We start from the raw sequence: 27,294 nt of genomic DNA on the forward strand, positions 1-27,294 counted from the left end.
AAACACAAACCAGTGGCCTTCACCTGGTTCTGCATCAAAAGCTACCAAATTTCACACAGTTTCCAATGCAGCTATAAACTGATCTGGACTGTTTCACAGATTTTTTTGTAGCACGATCGGACTGCGGCAAGGGCAGCTTTAAAATGCATAAGGGGAAAAAAAAGAAGAGGCCTAGGGAACTAAATAGCAGGAGGTAGGACTGACCAGGTTGAGAATAGGCAGTGTTATGGTGCAGGTGTGGACTAGCGAAGGCTGCTGTGAATGAGGACTGGGATGCACTGGTGGAGCTGGCGGCGTGGGTGTATGAGCCTGCAGAAGGGGAGCAACGGCATAGGAAGAGCACTGCTGTGTTTGCACGGCACTTCAGGGCTGGTGGCTTTCCCAGCACATTAGCACATTTCTGTAATTAATATAAACCTCCTTAATTGGTTCTCCAAATGTCATGGATTCCAGTCGACCTCTGGGCATCTTGTTGAGGCGTCCCGCTCTCTCATTTCGGATGAGGTTTCATTCTGAGACGATGCCTGGTGCCCGGAGCTCTATCGAATGGCCCTGCTGTCAGCAGCATGTCCCTGGGATCACACCTTCACAGCTCTGTCCCTGTTACGGACGTTGTGCCAGAGCCTGAAGTGCGGGTGTGAAAATGCAGATATTGATCCATCTTTGTTCTTTTCCACTTGCAGTTGTCTGGATAAAGCCAGCAGGTCATGGGAGCACAGGAGTACCCGTTTATGTCATGTCTCAGGGGGACCAGGGATGCAGGCACTTTCTTCACTGCTGTTAATGTTTGCTTAGCCAGTTTGCCATCTTTGCATGTACGCAGAATTCAGGTGCCACCTTCAGAAACCTCTTTAGCTGTGTCAGCTACTTTCTGTCATGGAAGGTAACCCTACAGACCCTGAGAGAAGTTAGCTTTTGGAGAGCAAGTGCAAGGGGTTAATGGAGGATGAGGGTGATTGATACATGGGAAGCGCTCATCAGGGAAAATCACATTCCTTCAAGGAAATCGATAATCTGGGATGCTTATGTTGCTAATTTGCAAGGGGTTGTCTTTATCATGCCTGCAGAATTTGCAGATGTGTGTTTGCACAAACAGAACCTGTCATTCAGCTGTAGATGCAGATCTTAGCTGCGGACACAGGCACCTGCACACATGTATCACTGATATTTTCCAATTGGATATAGTGGAGCTAATGTGAGCAAGTTGTCTCTTCATCCTCCCCCACCAATTAATCTTACGGTGTAGGTGAGAGTCTTACCAAGCTCTAAGCCTTTACGCCATCTCTTTAAACTGCTGCAGAATGGTGAATCCAGAGCACTCTCCAAAACAGACATGAATTACAAGCTCTAATGCCAAATGTCCCAAGAACTTGATGTTTCTGGGCCCTAATTCTCCAGGCCATCTCCTGATTCCATGATTGGAATGAAAATCCATTGCTAGCTTGATCCCTTTCCCACTTTACCACCTCTGCCTGAGAGATTTAGTGGGATACAGTTCCTTCAGAGATGACTAAGGGGCAACTGTGCAGCTCTAACTCCCGACCTGTACCCCAAACCCAGCAACGTGCCACCGAGCATGGTGGGCAGGGGCTGTGCACCAGCCAGCCCCAAATGGCTAAGATCACAGGCCACTGGCTAATGGTGGGAAAGCAGCCTTATATATTGGCTTTATTAAGAACAGCTTTCTTGAGTAAAACAGCTTCTGGGGAGCTGAAGCAAGAAAATGACAATGTACATCAAAGGAGCTGGGCAAATAGTACTTAAAAAACAAACAAACAAACAAACAAACAACCCCCCCAAACCCCACACTTCATGCTTGGAAGGAATAAAACAATACTTTGGCTTTAAGGCTTGCCAGCCTCTCTTTGCCGTCATTGTCAACAGAGGTTGCTTTCCAAAGTGAAAAGCACGCATTCCCGTAGGAGGCCTGGCTGGTGTGCGTAAGGATCACAGTCTTCCTGGGCTGTCCCATTTTTTTAGAATATGGGATGGTGGGGAAGAACTAGGGATGAACTTTAGGACTTGACGCTCCAGCTAAGCATTTTGTTCTGTGGCATCTGCATGTTGTCGGTGGCTTCCATTTTACTGGACCAAAAGATGCTATGAAGCTGCCATAAAAAAGTTTGTAGTTTTTCAGGGTTTTCAGTTTGTTGCAAGGGTAAAAAACAGAGAATAGTTCATTTTCTGAATGAGATGGACCTTGGAACTGCGATAGGTGCAATTCCACCCATTCCCACGTATACCTGGAAGCAATATGCATGAGGCATGTCTCTTTGCATGTTAAGGCATGTCTGTGCTACAGGTGCAGACAGACCCAGACTACCTCTGTGCCGAGCCATACTCTTGCCACAGGGCATGAATGCAGCTATATCGCTTCTGGACCCATACTGGTGTGATAGTGCAGCGCATTCTTCCTAATTTGGGTCTTTGCCAGCACAGAGAGCTCTGCCCCATGTCCCATAGCATGCTGTGGCATGGTTCCAGGCTCCACGCTAATGAGATGGCTTCAAATAAAAGTTAATCATTTGCCAGCTGAAGACTGCTGGCGTGTATCTGAATTCCTCGCTCCTATAGACGCTCTGTCGTATACTAGATTGTCATGCTCTGTCTGAAAGCTGCTGTACAAAATGTTTTGCAACAAAAACCCCAAACCACATGAAAGTAGTCAAGTTTCATATTTCATTATAACCCCAAATTCAGGTTCGCCGAGAGTTTCAGTAGTTTTATGAACCTTTCCCATGAACCTTCAGCAAAGTCTGTAGCTTAACCTGTTTTGGGTGAAAAACCAGGTGCAGCTCAGCTGCTTTTGAACAAGTTTTGAGGTTTGTGCAAACCCAAAACTCAGGCCTAAAATTTGAAGAGTTTTGAGAGGGGGAAAAGAAAAGCAAGAAAACCCTGGAGTACATCAAAGCCGGTGACAGGGTTTGCGTGGAGCCCTGCGTGCACTTTGGGAAAGCCATGTTTTGCACATCTGGGCCCAAGCTGTAATTCCGTATCTGGATCCAGACACTGACTTTCCCTGGTGCGAGGGCCAGCGCACCTCGCACGGTGGCTCAGCATGGTGGCCAAGCTGAGCTGGCCCCCGGGGCCCTCCACGGAGAGGACGTGGCCCGACGCCCTGCAGCTGGCACACGTGGTCGGCTCTGGTGTGAACCCATTTTACAGCATAGCTACCACTTCGGCTGCTGTGATTCGGTAAGCACTGCGGAGAGCAACGCTGTGAACGGAGCGATTCCTGGCTCCGGCCAGGACATCTCTGGTTTAGCACTGTTGTGGCCACCTTTCTTTGGTGGGCTCAGAGGAGCCCAGACCTTGCTTTGAGCAGTTACTTTAGGAAAAACTCCGCTAAAACCAGCGGCGTGAAAGAGGCCCGTGGGCCCAAAGAAAGCGGGCCGGTGCCGTGCGGGGTGGGGATCGGGATGGGGATCGGAGCGATCCTCCTCGCGGGGTGCACGCTGAGCCCTGCCTCCGCGTTACGTCCCTTACTCCGTCCGCACGCGCCTCGCTTTTTCGGCAGCGCCGTCTTTCCTTTCTCCAGCAATTTCCTGAAATAATGTTAGGGAAATGTGAAAATCTTGAACTTTTGAACCTCCCAGGAGGACGGCGCGCAGGGGGTGGGGTGGAGGCGGCCGCCGAAGGGGAGGCCCGCTCGCCGGCCGCCGTTTATTTTGGTTGCGGGGAGGAGGAGGAGGAGGAGGAGGAGGAGGAGGAGGAGAAGGGCCCCCCGGGCCCCCCGAAGTAGCCGCTTCGGCGCTGCCCCTTATTAATGGCTTTCTCCTTGGCGGGGCGAGGAGGCGAGAGGAAGTTTTCTTTAGGTTTTGGTGGCGAGGGCGGGGGGGGAACGACCCCCCGGGGGTGATGGATGGGTCCGGGGGTTTTCGGCGAGGCCACGGGCGGCTCTGGCGGCCGAGGAAGAGCGAGGGGAAGAGGAGCGGGGCTGGGGGCGGCGGGGAGGTGGGGGGGATGCGGCGCGCCTGGAAAGTACTTTTCCCTCTGATGAACTTCAGCGCCGTATAAATCACTGCCAGGCCGCAGCTGCGAAACATGTGACCCTGGCAAATTAATGTCCCTTCGGAAACCCGGCCGGCTCCTTCGTGCTCCCCTCCGCACCTCTTAAAGGCGCAGCCGGGCCGCCATGACGCCGCCATGAGGCCGTCACCGTGGCAGGCCCTTGGGGTAAGCGGAGGGGCAGGGGGTGGCCGGAGGCCTCCAGGGCCTTGCGACACACCCTGCCCCAGGGCCGCCCGATCCCGCTGGGAACGGTCACCCAAATCCCAGCCACCTCCTGAGCCGCCTTGTCCCCTCCTCGCTCCGGCGAGCGGCTGCGGGAGAGGAGGGGGATCCGGCACGGCCACGTCCGCCCCCAGCTGCTGCTAGGCCAGAGGTGGGGAGGGGGGAGCCGAGCCACCAGCAGACCGGTTAAAAATTACTAAATACTTCCCTAATATAATTAGGTTTCCGTGCGAGCTATTGCCTTAATTGCCACGGGGGTCCGGCGGGGCGGGGAGGGGAGGGGAGCCAGCCGTGGCGGCGGCGGCGGCGGTGGGGGGGTCCCTTCAAACGAGGCCGTGGCGCTGCTTTTCCTTGAGGCGCGCGCGGGGGCATGAGCCTGGGCGCTCCCCCGACCCGCCGCCGCTTGAATCACTCGCCCACGGCTGCTTGTTTTCGGACCGCGCTCGGAGTCGGGGGAGTGAGGCAGGGAAGAGGAAAAAAAAAAAAGAGGGAGAGCGAGCCCGCGTGGTGATTTACACGGCCGGGGAGATAAGTGGGGATTTAAAGAGAAGGGAATATATAATTGAGACGAACGTGTAATACGAGCGCGGATCCAAACAGAGAGATCGTAATCAGAAGTGTTAGGAGAAGCCGAGGTTTATTAATGAAACGTCTCATCTATTTGTCAGCTGAAGAGGAACAGCCTTTCCCGAGCAGCCAGGAATCGAGGGGGTGGACGTGTGGGGATTGCGCTTGGCATTCCCGCCGCGCGTCTGGTACTTAGCGGAGATCGAGGCTGCCATCTTTCTGCCCATTTGGGCAGATTGATGATGCTGAGGCCCAAAAGCAAAAACAGGGTTAAAGAAAAAGAAAAAAAAGAAGAAGAAAAAAAAAAAAGGAAGCATGTGTTTTTTAGGAAGCTGGACATTGTAATTTTCCTCTCTGTAATCTGTCGTAGAAGTCGGGAGCTGGCAGAGCTCTGCAGCTCTGCTGATAACCGCCGGAGCAAGGGCTCCTCCGAGCCTTGCTCAAATCTCCTCTCCAGTTTGCTGCCCGTTTCCCTGCCCAGATATTCAGCAGCTGACAGTCACTCATGTAGCCACCTCCAAACCAGCCTCCCCACCAGTGTTAGCTGTGGGGCATTTTTGTTTTCACCCGTAAGCCATCACTGGGGAGGCCGTACTCAGCGCTGGCTGAGGATCTGTCCCAGAGAAGGAGGGCTGATGGGAGAGAGGAAGGGGAAAGCTCGCTGTGCATTGCCTTTTGCAGAGTGTTTCTTCTATTTCTGACTTGCCGCATTTGCGTAGGGGCCAAAATAGGAATATTTAGAGAACAGCTTTGATTTCAACCGTACGTCTAGCGATCAGTCTGTATGGGGCTTTTCCACAGCTCCTACTTTCTTGTGGGAACGAAGCACTGACACAACCAGAAACACGAGACAAAGCGCTGCCTTTTTGTTGTGTCTGGGGACAGGCTCTGCTCTGGCTGTCCTGTCTAGCTAGTTTCTCAGACAGGCACTTGTTACATCTTCCTTGCTATTCTCCATCAAACTAGTGCTTAGCTGCTCTGCAGTCCCACCCCATGCTCCTCATCTGACTAAATCCAAGTTGTAATGCCCAGGCATGTCTGGGAACTGTTGCTGAACGTGTACTGGCAGACACGTTTGCTCACAGAGCTATGGTGTTAGCTATAACAAACTCTACTTTTATAAGATATAAAGTAGGCTGGAGGTGGCCAAAGTCTACTGTAGACACATCTAAACCGGCTTTGGATGAGGTGTTGGTAGCTATGCGGAGAGCGTGGAGCACACACTGGTCATGGCATTAGTGCTTCCCCTGCTGCGTGGGTCGGTTTGGTGGTCTGTATTGAGCTGTGTGTGTCTGTTGCTGGACTGATCTCGGTACTTAATGTGGCGGCTGGTGTGCTGGTGTCTTCATGGTGCTACTGCCTGAGATGTACCCTGCATGTAACCTAGAAAGCAAGTAGCATGAGGACCAAATTCTGATGATTAGCTTGTTTCTCCTTCCAGTTTTTGCATCCCAGACCCTGATTTGTTCATGACCATGGAATATCTATGAGTACAAAGTCCCTTTGCCCTGGTATTGATGGTCTTCATTGCCTATGGCCAAGTGCACTGGTTGACCAGTAGGTTGATGTTATTGGGCCCTTGTGTAAATGAGAGCAGACAGGACCTGCTGAGTGATGCTATCTTCTTTAGCAGTGCTACTGGAGACAACAGCAGTCCTCCTAGAGAAGGGACATCTCTAAATACCATCATAAAGAGAACGTGAGAAAATAAAAAGGCTAATGACAGCTCTCAGCTCTACAGCAACTGGCTTTGCTCCAGCTGTTCCACACTGATTAGTTGGGGGTAAATCAGCTGGAAGGTATGGATTAGATAAGCTGCAATTGCTGCTGTCTAGGCCTCCACTGTGCATGGGTTGGGCGCTCTCTGGGTAGATCAGCAGAGTCTGGCTTGGTGCAAGTTGCAAAGGCCGAGTGAGGATCCCAGCAGCAATTAGTGGGTGCAGTGTTGTGCACTAATTCTCTCCCAGGTTTCTGGGGCAACTAGCTTCAGTTTAGCTAGCTTTTTGTTAGCTGCTTGGCAGGGCATTTAGCTGATTTCCTCTTGCTGTATTGTTTCATAGATCACTTACATTGATGATATATTCTGTACAGTGTAATTCACCAAGTGCTTAATTCTCTGAGTGATGCTGTGAGAGATGCCCACCAGAGCCTAGTAGGTAGTCTCCCTGTTTTATTCTCCATTCACTCACTTTTAGCTCTGTCCCAGTGCTATTATTTGGGCATCTTCGTCTATCATGAGCTGTGGGTTTCCTTGGGCACAAGGAAGATGCTTGCAGTGTCCTAGGGGTTAATCTGGAGCCACTTTGCTGCTCCAGCATGGAAAGGTTCTGTCTGTACACGAAGTAAACATTTTTCTAAGGGTCCTTCCCCTTCCCGGTCCCAGGCCTTGTTGGTTATCTGCAGGCTGACAAAATGTGTGGAATGCAGAGACCCACTGGACATTGACCTGACCGTATCGAACTCAATTAGCTGAGGCTATCTGATTGGACTTGGTGCAGCCTAATTAGCCTTGGACTCGAACCAGAAACTCAAGCCCAAAGGCCGCTTCCAAGCACCACATCCTTTGCAGCCTGCCTGGGGCAAATGGCGTTCCCAAGCCTCTTCTCTGCCTTCAGAAGTAAGAACAACCCAGTGACCTGGCTGTTGATCTTGCCAGCCACATGGCTAGTGTTTTGGGGATGGAAACGTCAGGGTGGGGTTGAGCTTTCCCTCCTGCCTAGCTCGTCTTACTGAACCCTGGGAGGGCCACATAAGACAGAAGGCAGCTCCGTTCTCTTTAAAAACAGTGTGTGCTGTCTGGCTTCCAGAGGGAACTTGCTTTTATTGAAGGCGAACTGGATCTGGCAGCTGCCTTCCCTATCTTGTCAGGCGTCTTCCTGCAGCACGTAGGCACCCAGTTCTCAGGCTCCTTCCCTTGGACCTCCAGCTGTGGTGCACAAAGTGGGTGGTTTGTCCCTGAGGCAATCAACTTGCTCTGGAGCATGCTCCAGTTGGCAGGGGAGAAATGAGGAGCTTGGGTTGGTGCTGCTGTGGCTGAGATGGGAAGGGGCAGCAATTCTGAGACTCCTTTGCCCATCTTGGGTTCCCAGCCTTATATGCTCTTTAATCATTAAAGCATAAAAATGCTGAGGGGAATGGACCTCTGGAGGTCTGTTGCTCAACTTCCCACTCAGCTTGGAACAGGAGGTGGCCATTTCTCCAAGGAGTCCAGGAGAATGGTATTCCTGTGGGAGAGAGTTTCAGCCCTGTGTGCCCTTGTACAGCTCCCAACAATGAAGCTGTCTGGAGTGACAGCTCTTCCCACTCAGATGCTCATGAGATGTCATCTGAACAGAGGACACCTTGCACCCAAGCCAGGCCTGCCAGGTCTCACCTGGTAGGCATGAGGAACCTTGTGGTTCCTGGCCTTGCAGTCACCTCCTGTGATCCTGCATCTCCTAAGAAAGACTACAGAAAAGCAGTTATAATTGTGTGTGTGTGTGTGTGGTGTGTGTATATATATGTGTATGCATATGTAAATATATATATATATATATATATATATACACACACATACCAGCAAGGTCCAAACCCAGCCTTGGAGGCAGAGGAAGCTTGCCTCGTGGGATAGGGTGCTCATGGTTTGGCACCAGGCAGAGGATGGGGTGGTGGAAGACAGGCTCTCTGTGGGTTGGGTGGCATTTCCTTTTGCTGGTCATGGTGTGGCTGGTGGCAGAACAGCTTCAGGGTGTTTCGATGCCAGCTGCATGCTGGTGGTAAGCACTAGCGCCAGCCACATTGGATCAATTAAAGCCCATTATGCCAAGTGAATGACTGTAATTATCTCAAATCTGGATTAATGTGTGCACACAGCACCGTAATATAATCCGTCTGGCCGGTGTTTTGTAGGCCGTTGTTCCTGGAAACTAGATTCAGAAGGGACTCCACAAAACACAGTCATATCGTCCCCATCTCCCCTGCTCTCGTCTCCTGGGGTAAGCCTGTGTGCGTTCTGCAAACTCTCTCACCGGTGGTGGGCAGGCGAGGACCAGCAGGATGCTAATGGCGGTTCTGCTATTGGTGAAGGCAGATGTCCCAAGTCCCACACTCATACCCCGGGACTGAGTTTGTCCCATTGAACAGATCCTCAGCCCTTGCTGGTGCTGGTGTTTAGCAGTCTGGGAATTAGGCTGGGCAGGGGGATGTGCTGCCATGCACACTTGATGTTGGACCTTTTATAGCAACTTAAGCTGGCTGCTGCTTTCAACCTTGGATATAGACAGGAACAGAAGGGCAACACAGAAGTGTGGAGATGCCTTCCTCACAGTGCTTCCAGTCAATCTCCACAATTAGCAAAAATAGCTTAGATTGCTGTAGCATTTCCCCCCCACCCTCCTGAGGCTCTGTGTGCCTCTAAGATTGATCAGCTGGGGGGGAAACTGTGTGTTTTAGCCCTCAGAGCTCAAAGCCAGTGGTAAGGAGAGCTGACTGGCTGCTCCTGCTCCTGGTCTTTAGGATTTGGCTCATGCCAGATCTCTCAGAGGGAGAATGTTGAGAGCTTCTGGTTCTCCCTTTCCCCAGCTGCAGGCAGGGCAGGATAGCTGCACTTTTAAAGGGTTAACACTGTGCAATAGCTGCTGGAAGCTCATATTACCCCTCCCGGAGCTCACTAGCACCAGTCACCTCTGCACTGGTCGCTGCTGTAACCGATCTGTTTGCAGGAAGGCAGCCTGTGTGCTGAGATGAGGGTTGGGCAAGGGGAGGTCAGAAGATGTGGGCCAAGTTTGCTCTCTATTTGTTGAATCAGGCCAGGTGTGCAAACCTTTCTTCAATGGGACCCCACGCTTCCTATTTTATGTGGAAACTTTGCAGTGAGCCCCCAGCAGCATCGTTCCACTTCAGCAGTTGTCAAAAGCACTGGATGCTCTAGAGGAGGTGGAGAGCAGAATATTTTTCATTGCGTCTCCAGTTCTTGCATTAGCTCCTTCCACCCACATAAAGTTAGATTCTCTCTTCCCTGTTACTATTTGACATTTATTGTTTAATCCCATGAGCTGCGAGCCCCAACGCAGGCTGAAGTCACTTTGTGGCGTATAGGCACATACATGTCCACCAAGGAGCAGACCCTGGCCCAGAGCTTTCACTCTGAACTGGTCGGAGACAGCATGGATTATCAGCCCCGTTTTGAAGGTGGAGGTACCAAGAGCTCACAGCCCCGTTTCATTGCACTCTTTTTTTGCTGCTTCTTTTCCTGCCTTCTTTTGAAAGGGGTGTTTGAGAGCTTGAGGTAGCAGCTCCCTCCAAAGCAAGGAGAGAGGAAAGGAGAGCCTGCCTGTCTCCTCTCCGTGTAGCCCACCCGTTAGCTCTCCTGATGTGAGCAGTGTGAGTTGGAGCCCTGCGTGGGGATGGGGCTGGAGGATGGGTGGGGGGGACGGGCTAGTTTGGCGGAAGCGGCGCGTACCGCACCGGAGAGGCAAGGGCTCTCCCGTGCTCCAGCTGGAAGCGAGCAGGGTCTCCCAGCGTGAAGGGCTGGGTGTAGCCCTCATGTCTTGCATCTGCAGCTCTGCGTGATTCACGGCGGCTGTGCTCGCTCGCAGATCAGGCACGTGCCACGTGTGCGACTCATTACCGTGAGGCCCTGGGGGAGGTTCAACGTGAAACTAAACTTCTCCTTTTTCTGTTAGAGCGAGCCTAATGCTTTCAAGCTCCCCTTGCGTCTCGCTGGATCCTGCTTGGATTTTCATAGCTCAGAGCGTAGCACCCCCTCAAGGGCAATTAGATCACTTCTAATTTGCCCGTAAGCCCATAAAACTGCAATTGAATGTAATTAAAAGGCCATAATGAGCTTCAGCAACCTGCGGGACCACTGTGCTTTTGCTCTCACCATGCTTCTTTCAGAGAATGGGATAAAGTCGCGGAGGATGCAAAGGTCAGCATTTGCTGGGGAGGATGAGGCACTGATCTTCCTTGTCCAGGCTGCTGAGCAGAGCTCAGTGATTCCCTTGCTGGGAAGAGCAGAGGTGGGTGATGCTCCCGAGTGCCCATTCCTGCTTGATGCTCTGACGATGCCTGTTGGGGAAGGCAAAGGCCTAAAAGCACCCCTGGTTGCAACCCTTCTTCTTTGCACAGAGCTAGCGTCTTCTCTTTTGCTGCTATTGCTTCCCTTTGGCTTCAGCAAAGCTCTCTGGAAGTAGAAAAAGTGCCAGCAGGTAGAAAACTCCCCTCGGCACATCACCTTGTTGGCTTGCTTTGCTCCTGGCTGCCATTTGGGGAGGGTTAGTGGCAGGTGGGGACTGTACTGATGGGGCTCAGCCCTTGTGCTTTGGTGGTGAAGGTCTGGGCCCCCAAACCTCCCTCTTGGGGGTGAGGATCACCCCAGGGGTTGGAGAGGTGCAAAGCCCCCCTTGAAGCAGGGATTGCCTGGGGCTCCTAACTGCAATGTCTTTGGGGTGGAAAGCATTAACAGGACAAACCTCCCTGCTGGCATCTCAGGTTCAAAGGCGGCACAGATTGCAAGCTTGGAAAAAACAGGGAAACGTTGCACGTGGGCCACAGCGCTGGCCAGCTCGGGGAGCGTGGTGCCTGCCTGGGACAGGGAGCTGGACACGGACCCGTCACCTTGGCATGAGGGAGAGGACGCTCAGTCCTGGGCAGTGAGCAAAGGGCTTGGAGGGGGAGAAGGCGAGCGAGACCACGCTTTGGGTTACTTCTGACTGCAACAGCATGAACTCAAAAGAGCCGCCGCGTTCAGTCCTTCGGCAAACCTCTCCCCGGTCCTGCTCCAGCCCACAGCCCCTGGTAGTCAGCACGACACTGTACCTATTATTGCCTGTTCCTGCCGCGGGTTCCCAGCCAGTAAATTAGGGGCACTTGCTGAGCCGCTGACAGCAGAACAGAGCGCATTGTGAGCGCAGGGACAGCGCTGGCCCTTGAGGGATGAAATAGGAGCCTGCAATTTCTCAGGACTGTTGTGACATCTTTGCACAAGCGTGTGATTGAGTCACATCTGCTTTATCAGCAGAATCCTTGTTTGCCTCGCTGCACCCCTCCTTCCTCCCCCTCCGCCCACTCCCGGCCTTCGGAAGAGCCAAGTCGCGAGCCGCCCGCTCCCCTCCCCCTGGCTCTGCCTCAGCGCTGAGCTTTCCCTTCCCTTGAACGGGCTCCTCACACTTTCCGTATGTCTCGCTTGCTCACGCTTCCGGCGTCGGCCGTCCCTGCGCGCGGCCCCGTCCCTGCGCTCCCGCGGAGAGCGCGGCGTCACGGCGGCGGGGCCGGCGGCTCCCTCGCGCGCGCTTCCGCCGCCCCGGGAGCACCAGCCTAAACCCGGCAGGCGTGGGTTGCACCGCGGGACCTTCGCTCGGGGCGGCCGGGAGGGAAGCGGCCAGCGAGCCCTGCTGCGAGCAGAGCCCGGCCGGTGCCCGCGGGGGGACGCGGGAGCGCTCGGGGAGGCAGGGCAGGAAGCTGGGGCGCGCTCGAGCGCCGCTGGTGAGGAGGCTGGAGGAAGAGGCGTTTGTAAGCGTTTCCTCCGGTGACACGGCGGTTCTCGGGGAGCGCTGCTTCTGGAATATTCCTCTTTGAGGCCTTTCCCCTCGGAGATGGGAATAGCCCTCGCCAGCTTCCTGCCGAAGCAGCCGCAACCGGGAGCGGGCAGCACTTTTAGAGGGCTCCTGGGAAGGTGGGATGGGTTGTTCAGGAAAAAAAGCAAAGCGAGCCCCCGCCGCAGAGCTGAGCGTGCTTTGCAAGCCCTGGTGTGAGACATCTGTGCCTCTTCCTGCAGGCACGCGTCTGCAAGCCCCCGCCACCCTGCAGCGCGTCTGCGCACTCCTCTTCTTGCTAGGGCCGACGCGTCAGGGAGGTCTCTGCCTCCTGTTCTGTGGTGTGGGTGCAGAGGTGGAGTCTCTGGGCTCTTTGGAGGCCCTAAATAGGTGATGGGGTGGGGAAGGAGTTAGCATCTCCTGGAGGGAGCCTGGGGTGCTTTGGGCCAGGCTGCAAAAAATGTGGACGTTGATAAGTCCTTAGTTAGCCGTGAAAGTTGCATCAGAAGTGGCAAGGCCCAGAGAAGAGAACCCAAAATGCCACTCAGCTCCTGTGAGTCCAAGCCCAGGGCTGTGACCACAAGGTCATCCTTCCCCTTGGCTCTAGGGAGGTCTAATTTTATCTGGGCTGCTCCGCCCGTTCCTAAGTTGTTTCCGGAGGACAGAAGAGAAAATAAAATAGCAGGACAGAGAGGCAGAACGAGTGTTGGAGCTGCATGGACAGAAGTGTCCCAGGTCTGCCCTGTGGCAGACTGGGTAAAGCTGCTTTCTCACACCAAGAAGTGGTACCGAAAAATTTGCTGTTTCCCATGCCCTGCTGGTGGGATGCTTTTGCCCTTCTTCCCCTTCATCTTTTCAGGAGAAAAGCAGATGTTCTGGTGAACTTTGGCAGCGGCCAGGGTTTGGGCTGGGGGAAAGGAGAGGTCAGCGTGCGTCATTACAGTGGAAAAGCTCCTCGTGGGCACTGTAATTTCATGCCGTGGCCTGCAGATCGCCGACCCCGTAAGGTGAAACGCTGGTAGGAGGCAGCATCTAACATTTATAAAGAGGGCATGTGGTGAGGGGCCCAGTCCGCAGCGCAAGGAAGGATTAAACTCTGGAAGAGTGCTGGGTGAGTGGAGGCTGACTTTCCATGAGCCAAGGAAAGCCCCCCTGGAAGGAGACCCCGAAAGACTGAAGGCCCTGAAAGAGCCTCGAAGCCGCAGCGCCCCGTTCGATCTTGCTGAGGCCGTGCTGAGCGGTCTTGCCGGCGGGTTTTGGCTACCTCGCAGGCGGGAGGTACGAGCCTGGGGTGAGAAGCTTTGTGGCTTTGAGGTTTTAGTTTGGTCAAAGTGAAACCTCGCGGGGAGGAGGAACCCACCCGGAGCAGAAAGCGGCAGAAACCCTGTTTCTCACCGTCCCTGAGCAACTAGAACCGCAGCAGCATCGTCCAACGGTTCTCGAGGGAAAGTGCTGAGTGCGGTTGGTGAAAGACTCTGAAATCATGAAGCAGGTTCCCAAAAGAAATTGCAAGTTTTGATTTTTAGACACCCACAAAAAGAAACATTTACATTTGCTCTACCATGTTAAGACTTAAATGAAAGGGATGTTTTCAGGTTTTTCTTTGCATTCAAGTCTAGAAATGAAAAAAAAAAGTTCAAATAACTTTTTGGTGAAAACACATGACTCCAGTAGCCAAAGTCTTAAAGAAAATACTCAGGGCTAACACACTTGATAGCACTGCTGTGCAGCGCTGCTACGCAGCTTTGCTCATAGCTGTGGGATGAGTGTGGTAACAACAATAAGAAAGAAGTGGTGGGGTAACATGCAGCCGCATATTCCGGCATCTCAGGATGCCCGTTCCCGGAGAGGCCTGCCTGGGGTTTTAAGGGGATCGCCTCTCCTTGCTGTTCAGGGTCTCCAGGGCAAAGTGCTACCCGTGCTGCAGCTTCATGTGCTTGGCCCGCAGGAGCCTTCTCGTCCCTTGGTCCCGTGGGTGCTTTTCCGGAATAACAGCGATGCTGCAACAGGCAGATTCTCTCCCAGAAGGCAGGTGAGAGGGTTTGCCTGAGTTGCACGCTGTCTGGTCCATGGGCAAGGAGGCTGCACTAGCCACTATGGAGGCTTCTTCTGTACCCTCGATCACTGGAAAGGGGAAGAGGCATTTCTTGCTCCATCCCCATCCCTTTGCATGGCTGAGTAAGCTTAGAAGAGGAAAAATGCAATATGTTTTATGCTCTGGGCTTTTTATATCGTTCTTAGTTGGCTTCTCTCTCTTGCAAGGTTTAAATGGAGATCATAGATTTTCAAAGCAGGTGGATTGAAATTGGCAGCGACTGTGCTGCCTTCAAGAAAGTCACATCTGCCTCTCCTTGCAGGACAGGACTGAGTTCTCCCAAGAAACTACAAAAGCAGCAGGGAGGAGAGAGCACAGGGCCGCTTCAGCTCTCAGCTATGCTGGTATAAATTAAGAGCAACCTTACTCAAGATTGTAGTCCAGGGGCTATTTAAAATAATACGCCGTAAACACTCTCTCTTTTCACTCAAGTCTTTGACTGGGGACAAAAGTGATGACCTGACCTCTTGTGGTCACTATATTCCCATGGCAAATTTCACATGAAAACTGTGGTCACTCTCTCATGTCCGGCCCAGATTTGCGATCTGCCAATTGCTTTCTGAGCGTGCCTGCTGCTTCATCGCTGGGCGTAGGCTTTTGCCACTGTTGCGTAGTGTTGCTGTGATGGCTGCATTGACGAAGGAGAGAGGACAACATGTGAAAACCTCCATTGCTGGAGGTTCTTTGGGTGGAGAGCATGCTAGGAAACTTCAGTGCCACTTTTGGGGAATGACAGAAAATGGGCAGTGATTTTCACTGGCAAGCATATTTAGAGAAATTCATCCCCAGAAAAGGCCTCAAAAGAAGGAACAGTGCCCTCAAAAGCTTAATGCATAGGATTTCCATGCAGATTTCCATGCATTTACATGGCTGAGTTTTGAACCTGGTCAACACCATAGTTGTACTTTAGAACAGAGGAGAAGGAGATTTTTGAGAACCTGATCTCTGCTGCCGGTTCTGATCACCTCCGCATGTGGCCCCAAATGCTGCAGCACGCTGAAAGCAGAGGGTTGAATTAAGGAAGGGAGTGGCAACCCAAATTTAGAATTTCCTGCTGTTTAATACCCAGAATTGATCTGCTTTCTGATTAAGGAGGAAGAGGTGCTGAGAAGGAAAAAAAAAAAAAAAAAAAGAGGAAGTGCTGAGGTGTGGGCAGCCTTCCAAATCTGTGCTCGTTTCTAGGCTTGGAGCTCAGTGCTAGCTGCAATCGCGTGCGGGACTTGTAAACAGTCGGGCTCACGCTTGCTTGCGCCACGGAGACCACAGAGCGCAGCAAAGCTCCGAGTGCCAGGCAGCCCCTCCGAGCTCGCTTTGATGGGCTGCTCCGATATTTGCCCGGGAACTGTAGCCTTTTTTGGCTGCAGAAAAGCATGGGTACAAGAGTCTATTGTCACTTGAGATATATTTTTTAACTTCCTCTCTCTCATAATCAGCCTGCTGAGCCATATAGCTTCCGAGTAAACTATCTGAATGTATTAGAAAATGTTTACCAATAGAGCTAGGTCACTATAGTTTTGCTGGAAAAGCCTCTTAAGCATAAATGAAGATTATACTGGCAAAAGCTTATGCTGGTACAGTTTATTCATGTACAAATGAGCTATACTGGGAAAAAGCACCTCTGTGCCATTGTAATTGTTTCTGCTCTGGAGCATTTTGCTGGTACAGAAAAGTTGAAATCACAGTCCTTACTGATGTTGCCATATCAGCAAAAGCTTTTACTAGGTGTCAGGCTACTAATGCTTCAGACATACCCGGGAAAAGCAGCTACACTTGAAGATCCCAGTGCACAGGATAATAAGATGCAAGAGGAAACTATTGCAAGGGCTGGTGGCATGTTCAGACGCTTTCAGCGTGTGCAGCTCCATGGGAGGATCTAGCCTGCCCTTCCGGACCCCATCTGAACTGGGGGAAGCTTCTCGGTCCAAAGAAGGCGTTTGTGCTCTTGGCCCAAAGATTGCCAAGGGGATGGAAAATACCAGTGAGGCTGCACAGGGACATTTTGTACTTGTTTGCATTGGTCTGAATATCTAGTGCAGCTGGTTGAAAATGGGGACAAATGTTTTATGAAGATGTTTTCTTTCTTTACTTAAAATTAATAATAGTTTAAGAGTGCTGTCTTGTCACGAAGCCAGAAGGAAGAAATATGGGGAAGATTGATTCAGCAGTTGAGATGCTAGCCTGGGACTTGCAATACCCAGGATCTATTCCCAGCTTTGGCTCCAGTTTCCTGCTTGACCTTGGTGAAGGTCACACAAGCCTGTGCCCTACTTCTGCTGGTCTGAGTGTGCCTGCTAGCAAGGCTGCTGTGGACAGAGCTTCATCGGGGATCATTCCTCTTGTTCCTTCAAGAGTGGGCATTGTGGACCTGTCCTAAAGTCTGTCCATGCCTTGGTTTCCCCACGTGTGAAACAGGGATTATGCCACCCAGAAAAGATATTGCAAGACAGGCATGGTATAAGTTATAGCACATGCAAGAAAAACAAGAAGCAGGTTTCTTATCTTGAGGCCAGCTCAGCCCCCACTGACTCTACGCTTGGTGCGATGGTTGAAGCTGAAACGTTGCTTTGCTCTGGAGGAAAGCTAAAAGCACACATATGACTGCATGTAGCCACATAACTCGATCACTTTAGATGGATCATGTGGCCCTGCCCTAACTTCTTCACTCTTTGAGAAAATTCCCATCCAAATTTTGTGGCTTGTGGCTTCATAGTTTAGAGAAAGAAAAGAGCTTCAATGCAAATTGTTTAGCTGCCGAACAGCTCTCGTTTCCGATCTCCCAGCTGCCATGGGGCATCTTATAAGAGATGTAGAGGTCGTTGTGTTAAAACAAAGGATATACAGAGAAAATAGCTGCAATTTATGGGTGTGGCAAGAAGGGGAAATGCTTTGAGAATTTTTTTTTTTTTGTATTTAAAAACAGGCAAAGAGTTTATTTTGGTCAAGAGATAGTCACACGAAACTGCTATAAATGGCAAAACTACGTAAGAAAAATGAATAGTCTCACATTAATTCAACTGAAAATGTGTTTGGAAAAATACCTCCCCAGTCTGCTGCAGTCCAAATGGTATCCATCAGTTTTGGTTAAATTTGTTTATATTAGGATATTTTCTTAATCCGGGATAGTCTTTTTCTTTTCCTTTTTGGAATTTATTTGTTTCTGAAGTTCCTTTAATGTTCAAGGTCCTATAGGCAGCCTGTGGGCGCGAGGAGGGTGGATTTCTCATGTCCTGGTCAGGATCCTACTCTTGGGATCCTCCTTCCTTAACCTCCTCGTCCCAGGCAGTGAGCTAACGGTGCTGCTAGGTTGGAGTGGCCAGGGGGTGGCAGTGGGCTGGGGTCTGTGAGGGGCCACTTGGGTCCCTCTGAAAACCCTTGAACTTGGAGCAGACCGGGCCAGGATCTGAGAGAGGAATGGCCAAATGCTCTGTGTTTTCATGGCTTAGCTCCTGCTTAAATACAACCTCTCCTTCTTCAAATTTTGGCCCTTATAAGTAAGCAATTGCTGCCAAGTTAGCTGAACCCCGGGGAGAGGACGTCCTTGATATTTAAGACCTTAACTTCAGTGCCGTCCTGCGCTTGGCTCGTGAGCGAGGCGACTCCAGCTGTATTTGCGTGGCCTGCTTTGGCCTCAGACAGGCTTTGAGTCCTGCAAGGTGACCCTCATTTCCCCCACTGGACCCAATGCCTTTAGCACTGGGTGATGGTGAAGGATCACCTCCTCAATCTCCTGCAGAGGAGGGAAAACAAGGACTTTTCTGGAGGAGAAATGTCTTTCAGAAGTGGCAGCAGGGTTTTGGCAGGTTGGCCGTGGTTTCAAAGTGTCGTACAGACCCCTGGCCCCAAGCTCACGGCTCCAGCATCCCCGACGTCTTGGGTCACGATTCTCCCCAAATGCATCTTTCCTGTGGAAGCTTTTCCACTCGAGCCGGGGGGCTGGCGACAGCTGTGTCGAGTCAGTTGTCTAAGGTACGCGCTTGATTTTGTTAAGGAAAAGAAAAGCACAACTCCTTTCTCCCACTTGCTTGCACGTTATGTATATTCTGTTATTCAGCAGCGATGGGCAGTGCCGGCCGGGCAGCTTTGCAGATTGCTATTTCTGAGTTTGTACAGAAACTTAGTCCAGTCTTTCCTAATTGGAGTTTGCACCACTTCTTGGCACAAGGTCCTTTGCTCTCTTTGTCCCATGGGGCAAAACTTGTTCTGTGTCCTGGGCAACACACTGATGTGGATGGATTTAAATCCCTTCAACCCTTTGCACGTGGGTCATTGAGCAAAGGGCAGCCGTGCCCATCCTTGAGCTGGTCCCCTGGTGCTGACCTGGGGAGGAAGGCTTATTCCCAACCTGGAGTGCTTTAGGATTTTAACACCCTCCTGCAGCGGAGGCTACCAAAGGCCCATGTGAGATTGGGGTAATATTTGTCACATGGAGGGAGCAAAAAATTGCGGTGATAGAAATGTGTCCTGCGGCAACTGCAGAAATACAGCTGCTACCTGCAGCTAGAGACACGTCAAGCTCTGAAGAGCTCCTTGGAAACTGAATGTTTCATTTTAAGTTTCTTTGTTTGTTTTCTTTTCATTAAGTGACATTTTGGGTGAAATCTTACTGGATCTGTCAGCTGTAAATATTTCCCACTGCTGTCCCTCTTCATAGCTTTTGCATCACTGCAGACAAGGCAACACTTGGATAAAGAGTGGAAACTTCCCAGTATTCAGGGGTTGCTTTGAACTGGGGTTTGAGTCATGATGCTCTTGAAAGAGTTCAGGTCTGGTTCAGATTTCAGAGCATTTGGCTAAGGGGTTTGGGACTGTCTGTGGTGAAAACACACCCAAACAAGCGTCTGCGCCTATACGCGCTTCTCCCTGGCGTGCCTGTTCAACACAAGGTTACTCCTCCCCTCCTCTCACTTTTTTTTTTCCTTTTTTTTTTTTTTGCCTGAAGTATTTTCTCCAAACCAGCCCTGCAAAACACACCCAGTTCCTCAGTGGGTGCCGGGGAATGCGTCTGCTTGGAAAGCAAGCGTGTAAACAGGACGGGTTAGGGAGCCAGCTCAGGCGCCTGGGAATGGGGAGCTGCTTTCTTTGGGGCACTTGTTTTACCCCAGGGGGATGGTTATTTTGGGAGAAGAGCCGGGACAGCAGGCTGGGCCCTGCTCGTGCTTAGTTGGGTGACGCGTTGGAGTAGGCATGGGCTGGTCGCCAGTAACCTGCCTATGACCTTTCCTACTTAGTTGCCTTAAATATTCGGGATCTTGTTTTAAAAGAAAAGACTGTCCTTCACTTCCTTTCCGTCGCTATCAGGTCAAGTGCCTACTTCCCCCGCACACCTACTGGGAAGAGGACCGAGACGCATCTTTGGATGCTGCTCCTGGAGGCTCTGCCTTGCTTTGTTTGATTGCTCCTTCTCGCTCTCGGACCACGCAGACCTGTCGTGCCTCTTGCCGGGCCGGTTCCCCTGCACATTTCCCCCTCGCTGCTGAGCAGCGGCGTGGGAGAGGCACTGCTGGAGCGGTGCCGTTGGGAAGAAGCAGGCCCCGCACGCGGGGAGGGCAGCTCAGCGCCGTAGGACCCGGTGGTGGCCACCTGCCCTCGGCTGCCTGCGCTGTCCTGTGGGTGCTGTCACCCCTCAGGATGGGAATACCGAGGTACGCATGGCTACGGGTGTAGCATGGGGTCTTGCCCCCCAGCAACCTGGGTATCCGGACTGTCCGGACCATGTTGTAACACCAGACCCCACTCTTCCTCCAACCAGACCCCACTCTTCCTCTCACCCGTTCCAGAAACCAAAAAGCGGAGAGCCAGGAAGCACAGTCCTAATCTGCTAAACCCCAGTAACAAATCCCGCAGCCTCAAGGAATTTCCTAGGGTTCCTGTTATGCCGCACGCACGTCACTCATCTACGGGTGACGTGGCGGCCGGCGATTATTTTATATCAACATCCTGCAAGACCCAACGTGAGGCCAGCCCTCCAGGGACCTGACCCTCTCTCCTTGAGCCGCATCCGGATGAGATGCCGGGCCCCTGGCAGCGCAGGCACCGAGGCTCCTTTGGTGCTTCCCGAGTGCCGATGGTGGCACACGGGTCAGGGCACGGGTGTGGGTGGTGGGCGCTCGTCCTTCTCCTCTGCCTCTCCGAGGTGTACTCCAGCAGCCCTTATTTTCCGAGCGCCTGTGCCAGCCTCCCCGGAGGTGCTGCCCCGTGGGCTCGCTGGTGGCCCAGGGAGCTGGCAAGACCCCAGCTTCGGAGCCTAGTAATCCCTTCCCCGTTTTTGCATCTGAGCCCGCTCGCTCCTGTGCCCCCCCTGCCCCGCGGATCCCGTTTCTGGCTCTTGTCGGGGAGGTTTAAGGCATTATCTCCGCAGGGAGCGAGCCTCTTTCTTCGCGTTTGTAATCCTGTTATGTCTACAAGTTTGGGAGAGCGCGTCCGCGGCTTGCTGCCTGCCAGACACAATGGGAACCGCTCAGCTCCGCGGCGGGAGGATCACGAGCCGCGGCGGGAGCTCCCAGCGCCAGGCCACCACGGTTGCCCTCTGCCCGGCTCGCGGCTCCCCGGCGATGCCTCCGTGCGGGGACGGTGGGAAAGGCGCCCTCGGGGCACTCGCCCGGCCCCGCGAGCACCCTCGCAACGCAGCGCCGGGGCCAGATCCTCCACGGCTGGAAAGAAAGTGCCAGAGGCGGAGGCGTGACGGCACGGGGTGGGGATGCAGGATGCCGGACGCGCGGCCGGGCCGTACGGGAGGAGCGGCGCTGCCTTCCCAGGTCTTTGCCTCCCCGTGATGGGGTCTCCCTGCCCTGGGGGAGATTCCCAGGAGCAGGCTCGCTGCGCATGCAGGAAGCGCGTTCCTCAGCGTGTAAAGCTATAGTCTGTGGCTTCAAAATCGCCCGGCCCCGTGTCCGTGTGGCATGCGACGTATCCATGGGGGGCAGGATTGCCCTCAGCTTTCGCTCCCTCCCACCAAAGCGGTGGGATTATGCCGATAACCCAGCTTTGCTCCTCTAACACCGTATCGACCCGTCTCAAAATGCTGCATGGGATAGTGGGGCTGGTAGACGGATCCTGGGGAGATGCATGAGCCCCCGCACAGGTGACTAAAGACGATATTTCCAGGAATTTGGTTACCTTTGGGGCCTGCAGCCAAACGCAAGGGCCCCCAGAGGCCCCCGCCAACGGCCCCCAGGCGCCCGCGGCCGTGTCCGGGCCTCCCCCTCCCGGTGCCGCGTTCCCTGGGGTAAAACCCGGGGGGTGCCGGGGCCTCGTGTGCGTCGGGGCGAGCGGGCCGAGGGCGTAGGGCCCCCCCGGCCCGCGCTGCCCTGGCGGGGGCGGCCGGCCGCCCCCTCGCCTTCCGGGCGGCTCCTGCTCGCGGCCTGCCCGGAGGGCCCACGAGCCGGCCTCTTCCTCGCGCAGGATTGTTTTGCAAGCAGCGTGACAGGATGAGGAGGAAATGTGCCAGGAATGGCTCCGTGTCTCCTCCCCAGAGAATTGGCGTCTATTTTTAAAACACCCCTTCCCACCCCCCCTCCTCCCACTCCCCCGGGACGGCAGAGCCGTTCGGGAGCAGGACGGACACAGCCTGCGAGCTGCTGCTTGCAGAAAGCTCCCAAAGTTGAATTCCAGTTCAAAGTCCCGAACTGGCCTGGAAACCCGGGCATCCTTTGGCCGGGTCAGCTTGCAGAGGCGCCCGTGCCCTCCAGAAACGCCGGGCGCACCAATGCCCCCGCTTCGTGCTGCTGACCGCGCGGCCTGCTGCGGGTTTGCAGCTCAGCGCCCTGCAGCCCTGCCTCTGCAGGAGCGCAGAAGAGCCGCACCGCCTTCCCCTCCAAGATCTGATTTCTGCCGTACCGATGCAGCTCGCAAGCGTTTTCCTCTTTGCGGACCCAAGCCACATGTACGCGCACACACTCACTTCCCCATTGCAGAGTCAAACCGCATGCCCATGCCCTGCGCAGATATGCAAACCACACGTGCAGATGCACAAGCTCGCTCTGTCTCCCCCAAACAGCTCGCCCCGCTTCCGCCTCCTCCTCAGCACTGCCCGTCTCTGCTCCCCGCTGCAAGTGCAAGCCGCAAGGTGTACACACCACCTCTCACCGCCACCCGACCGTGTAGCTGGGCGCACAACCCTCACCCACGTTTCTCATGTGTGGCCTGGCCCAGCACTTCACACCCAGCTTGAGCATCTGCATTAAATCCGAATTATTGTGTAGCAAGGATGGCATCTATAGGCTCCAGTGGTGGGGACGAGCTCTTACCCTGCTGGGAGCTACTCATACATTAACCTATGGAGTGATGTTGCCTCCATGGCAAAGAGTTTAGAGCCAGAGTGTAGCAGGTGAATCAGATAGGGGAAGGCAGCAACAACTGCGTCTCAAGTTAGAAATGCTTTCGGCCTCTAAGCCTATGTTAAAGACTTTGTAGGTACTTCAGCAGATGATTTCTAAAGATGGACTTGAAATAGGAGGATATATTGGGAATTTGTGGGAGAAAGCAAAGATGTGGGGGCTGAAAAGCAACTTTCTGGGAAAGGTTGAAGGGCGGAGGTAGGTGGGCTGGTCAGGACTTGGTATGGAGATATGTCAGAGCCTGTCCTAGACTGGAGTTTCAAGCCGTGGTGTTTCTTTTCTCTCTTACAGATTTTTCAAACCAAGTCAATTCCACGTCCCTGAACTCTCCAACGAGCCGGGGACCCATGGCTACCCCTTCCCTCCATCCATCCATCGGGCCGGGCATCGGCTCCTCGCTGGGCTCCCCGGGTCAGCTCCACTCACCCATCAGCACCCTGAGCTCTCCCATCAACGGCATGGGGCCCCCGTTCTCCGTCATCAGCTCCCCCATGGGACCGCACTCGATGTCCGTCCCCTCCACCCCCAGCCTGGGATTCGGAACCAGCAGCCCGCAGGTAAGGCGAAAGCAGCAGGGGATTTAGGGGATTTAAGCCACCCGGCCGTGGGAAATGAATTGCTTCCCATTTAATGGAGCATAAGCCAAGATCTGTTGGTTCCTGTCCCAGATCCGGTTCTGGACGGCGCCGCTGCCATTGTTCTCGCCGTGGAGAGCCCGGGTTTGCTCATGGCTGAGCGCTGGCCAAGCTCCCTTCCTGCCGGCCCGGCCCCGGCTCTGCTGGGACCGAGGCAGCGCTTCGAGCCAGAGCAGCAGCAAGAGGCGCTCGAGCTGTAGGACCTCGCGTTCAGCCCTTGGCCGGAGGAGTTGCAGTGCGATGGCTCCTGTGGGAGCACGCGCTGAGAGTCGGAGCCCGTCGGGGCAGCCTGGGGACACACGCAGGCGCCGAAGGGTGGGCAGAAGCAGAAACCCAACCGGGAAACAAACCCAGAGGCATCCTGCTCCTCTTGCCAGAGCTGCTGCAGCTGGGTTTGGGGCTGCCCTTGGTGGGGTAACAAGGACCTGCAGGGGAGCAGAGCAGAGCTGGATTACAGCCACCTAACGGCTCGTGTTGCTTTTCCCCTCCGGTCCTGCCCTGCCAGTCTCACAGGTTGAGGGGGAAGGGGAGCAGTGACTATCTCTGAGTCAGCTGAGAACTGATTTTGCTCTGGCAGAAGTTGGAGCCAATTTAGGACCATCCAGAAGCGGTGCTGCTTGCCCGAGCAGTCCCATGCCCTCCTGGGAAGGATGGGTGCATCCCCTCCTTGGACCAGGGCACTGCCTGCTCCCGCCGGCACAGCCGCCGAGACAAGCGCCAAGGGTCTCTCCTGCCCTGCGAACACAGCCGTTCCCTGCCGCTGCCCCTCTCCTCTCTCAGGCAGGGCTTACTGCTCATCGGAGAAGGAGGGACTGCTGCCTGTTGATTGAAGATTATGTAAAAAAACCCTCCAACTATCAAGAGATAAGCTCTTTTTAAAAATAGCAAGATCTGGGAGAGCTGGCCAGCCCCTGCCACCTGTTGCTGGCTGCTTGCACGTTATATGTTTAGTAAAAGGGCAGATTAAGGAATTGGCTACCACCTGCCACTCACTGCTGGTTTATTTATTCCAGGGCCTCGCTGGGAGTCAAACACCTGCCGGCACCTTTATTTTTAAATATTGGCCTGATTTATTTCCAGAGATAACAGGTCTTTCTGTCCCGCGATTGGGGAGGGACGTGCTGTGCCTGCTTGGGCTGGAGTTAAGCACAGCGCCATCATTAATCATCCTCGGGATTCCCACGCGGCTTCCCCAAAAGCCCAGCTCATTCTCAAACCAGCCGTGGAGTGAAGGTAGTTTGGTTTGCCTTGCACCAAGCTTCTCCTGTGCTGAATCAAGTCCCCCAGTTTATGACCCTGTTGATCTGCTGGGAACCTGCCTCCCCCCGCCTTGCCCAGCCCAGCACGGCTGGGTTCGGCTGGTTCCCTCTCCCCAGGACGGAGCCGGCACACAAGACGTACTAGGGTAGACAGGACGCCGCCTATCTCGTGGGCGAGGAAGGGAGAACTGAAACGATGCCTGGGAACTGGCAGCAAAAGCAAAATTAGCAGTGAGAGCGCCAATTTGGTGGAGGCGGAGTGGGGGAGAAGGGTGGAAAGGGGAGATGTGAAGCAACATGGGGGTGAGCCACAAGCAGGAGGAGAAACGGGGAAGAGGAGATGCAGCCTGAGTTTCAATTATAAGGCGCGGTTTGTTCTAGGGACAAACCAGCCAGAGGAACTGAAATAAAAGTCAGCCACAGGGTGAAAAGGGGAACTGAGAGCATGGTCAGATGGCGCTGGCGACTGATCCAGTACTGCAGCATCTCCAAGCCCTCATGATACAGTGCAAGTGCTTGTCGTTTGCTCATGGACTTGTCTTAAGTGGTTTTCCTAGAGGAGACAGGACATTTTCAGCCTAATGGCTTCTACCATCTGTCCTCTGTCTGGGTACATTAAGTCCCTATCCCAGTGGCAGGTGGAAGCGCCTACCTGAGCTTGCAGAGTGATGGAGGAGGAGGAGGAGGAGGAGGAGGAGGGTGCAGCAGGCAGTAGTGCGGCTGCTCGGAGCAGGGAGGGCAGGAGTGGAGGAACGCACCCCCTTGTCATCGTACCAGTCCACAGCATGCCAGGTTTAATGAAGCGTGGGGCCCGAGTCGCGGAGTGGAGATAGCACTGATGGAAGGTGGTTTGAATCAGATGGCAGATGCCACTTGCCATCAGGCCATGCCTCGTTACCTCTGGAAACCTAGCAGAGCAGAAGGACACGGGGAGCCAGAGGTGTGCAGGGCGGTGAGTCCCGCGCTCCCTGGGCGGGGGGAGTCCCCCCAGGCACCTCTCCCCCGTGAGCACCTTCTCTCCCTCCGGAGCACCCGCAGCCCCGGCTCCTGCCGGCAGCGGGCTGGGAGGGAGCTGTCAGGTAGGGTTAATGATGCTGTGGGCTCCCAGCTCCAGCCCTTTCCCTCTCCGGTTTCCCTCTGAGGGTGTGAGCAGCCCCCAGCACGGGAGCCAGGGGATGCTGGGCTAAGCCGGGCAGGCAGGGCGAGGTGTGCAGGAGAGGAGCTGGCTAAAAGCAGGGGCATGCCGGGGAGTTTGCCTTGATCAAGAGCAGGATTTCAGTGCCCAGTGGGTGAGCAAGGTCTTGGCCTGGCCAGGAGGTGGAAGCCAGGAGCTCTGATGTTTCCTGCGATTTAAACCCTCTTACCTAAAGGATTTAAACCTATTTAAACCCTCTTACCTAAAGTTTCTGGGGGGAAAAAATGGATTTTCAGTAAGAGATGAAAGGGAGGGAGAGGGAGGGACTTTCCATCCTGGATATTTCTTTCTCCCTTCTGCTCATTTCAGTGCTATTCGCAGGACCCAGCTGCAAAATTACAGCAGCAGCCGCCTGTGGCAGACGCCCCCAGGCATCTCTGACAGCAGCTCTGGAGGCGCCTGGGGCGAGTGGGGAGAGATCAGATGCAGAATTAGGCTGTAGCTGCTTTTCCAGAGCTGCTCTGTGCCTCTAGACAATGCTCTTTTTAAGGATATGTAGGGGATCAGCGAAGGCTGTTTTTCTTAGGGTGGGAGGAGAAGTAAAGCGCTAGTTGCCAGTAGGCTAGAAAGGACGTGATTTGGTCCTCGGAGCAATGAACTAGAAAGGAGGAGGAAAGGAGCCGCGGAGTCCTGGCGCTCGGGCAGCGATCCAACTGCTGGGATGCGCCGCCGCGCATCGCCGGCGAAGCGGAGCGCCCAGTTCCTCCTCCTTCCTCCCCCCGGTTTTCTTGCTTGCTGAGGTGGGGGTTGTCCTCAGCAAAAGCAGAAGTGCTGAGCGGCGCGCGGCGCGGAGGCGCAAGCGGGCTGACGGGCTGGCTTTCCCACAGCCTCCTCCCCCGGCGCGCACGCTGCGGGTTTTGCTTTGCAGCCGTCAGACCCAAGAGGAAGGCGCAGGGCAGGCGCCAGGAGGGAGTGTGGGAACCCCGGGGCGCACGTGGCGCCTTTGCTGAGGTTTCGGGCCGGCACTGGAAGAGGAACCGAGGAGTTCTCCCTGTCGTGGGAGCTGACTCAGCTCCTGCTGATTCACAGGGCTGCGGAGGGGCGGCATCAGGACCCCCGTTCCCCGGGGGTTGGCGCAAGGGCAGGGTTTGAACGCACGGTGCTCGCCCCACCTTACTGCGCCGCGTTTGTGGGCTGCTCGCCACGGGCTTGCAACGGCCCTAGGCTGCTAGTGCTGGGGAAGTGGTGGCGAAAGGGCTTATCTCCGGCAGGCAGATGATGTCCTCTGCCCGTAGCTGCGTGCTCAGATGCAACAGGTGACACAAGAAGATAGAAGCAATAGCCATCAGCTGCAACTTGCCAATGGCTCCATTTCCCCCAAAATGCACTAAAGCAAGTTGCTAGAGCCAGTGACACCGAGCCCTTGGAGGGGTCTGAGTGCCTGATGCCGTCCATGGAGATTTTCAAGGTAGGAGCACCAGGCCCAGACTTCCTGCGTGAAGCTGGCCTGGGTGCTCTAG

The 27,294-nt window shown here is 54.1% G+C and overlaps 1 protein-coding gene across 5 annotated transcripts in view; it reads left to right on the plus strand.

Annotated features, from left to right (window-relative positions):
- Positions 1 to 27,294, plus strand: part of RXRA (retinoid X receptor alpha) — an 83,433-nt gene that overhangs the window by 14,943 nt on the left and 41,196 nt on the right. For 2 of the 5 annotated variants that reach the window (XM_026062276.1, XM_026062282.1), the window contains exons 1-2: positions 11,896 to 11,954; positions 23,037 to 23,302. In XM_026062276.1, the coding sequence (XP_025918061.1) occupies positions 23,093 to 23,302 (210 nt within the window). In that variant the 5' untranslated portion in view covers positions 11,896 to 11,954; positions 23,037 to 23,092. Of the gene's footprint in view, positions 1 to 11,895; positions 12,292 to 23,036; positions 23,303 to 27,151; positions 27,243 to 27,294 lie in introns of those variants that run through there. The other 3 variants (XM_026062278.1, XM_026062277.1, XM_026062279.1) reach the window with 3 other exon arrangements.

Source organism: Apteryx rowi, unplaced genomic scaffold (genome assembly GCF_003343035.1).
Source record: "Apteryx rowi isolate R43461 unplaced genomic scaffold, aptRow1 scaffold_19, whole genome shotgun sequence".
Lineage (NCBI taxonomy): Eukaryota > Metazoa > Chordata > Aves > Apterygiformes > Apterygidae > Apteryx > Apteryx rowi.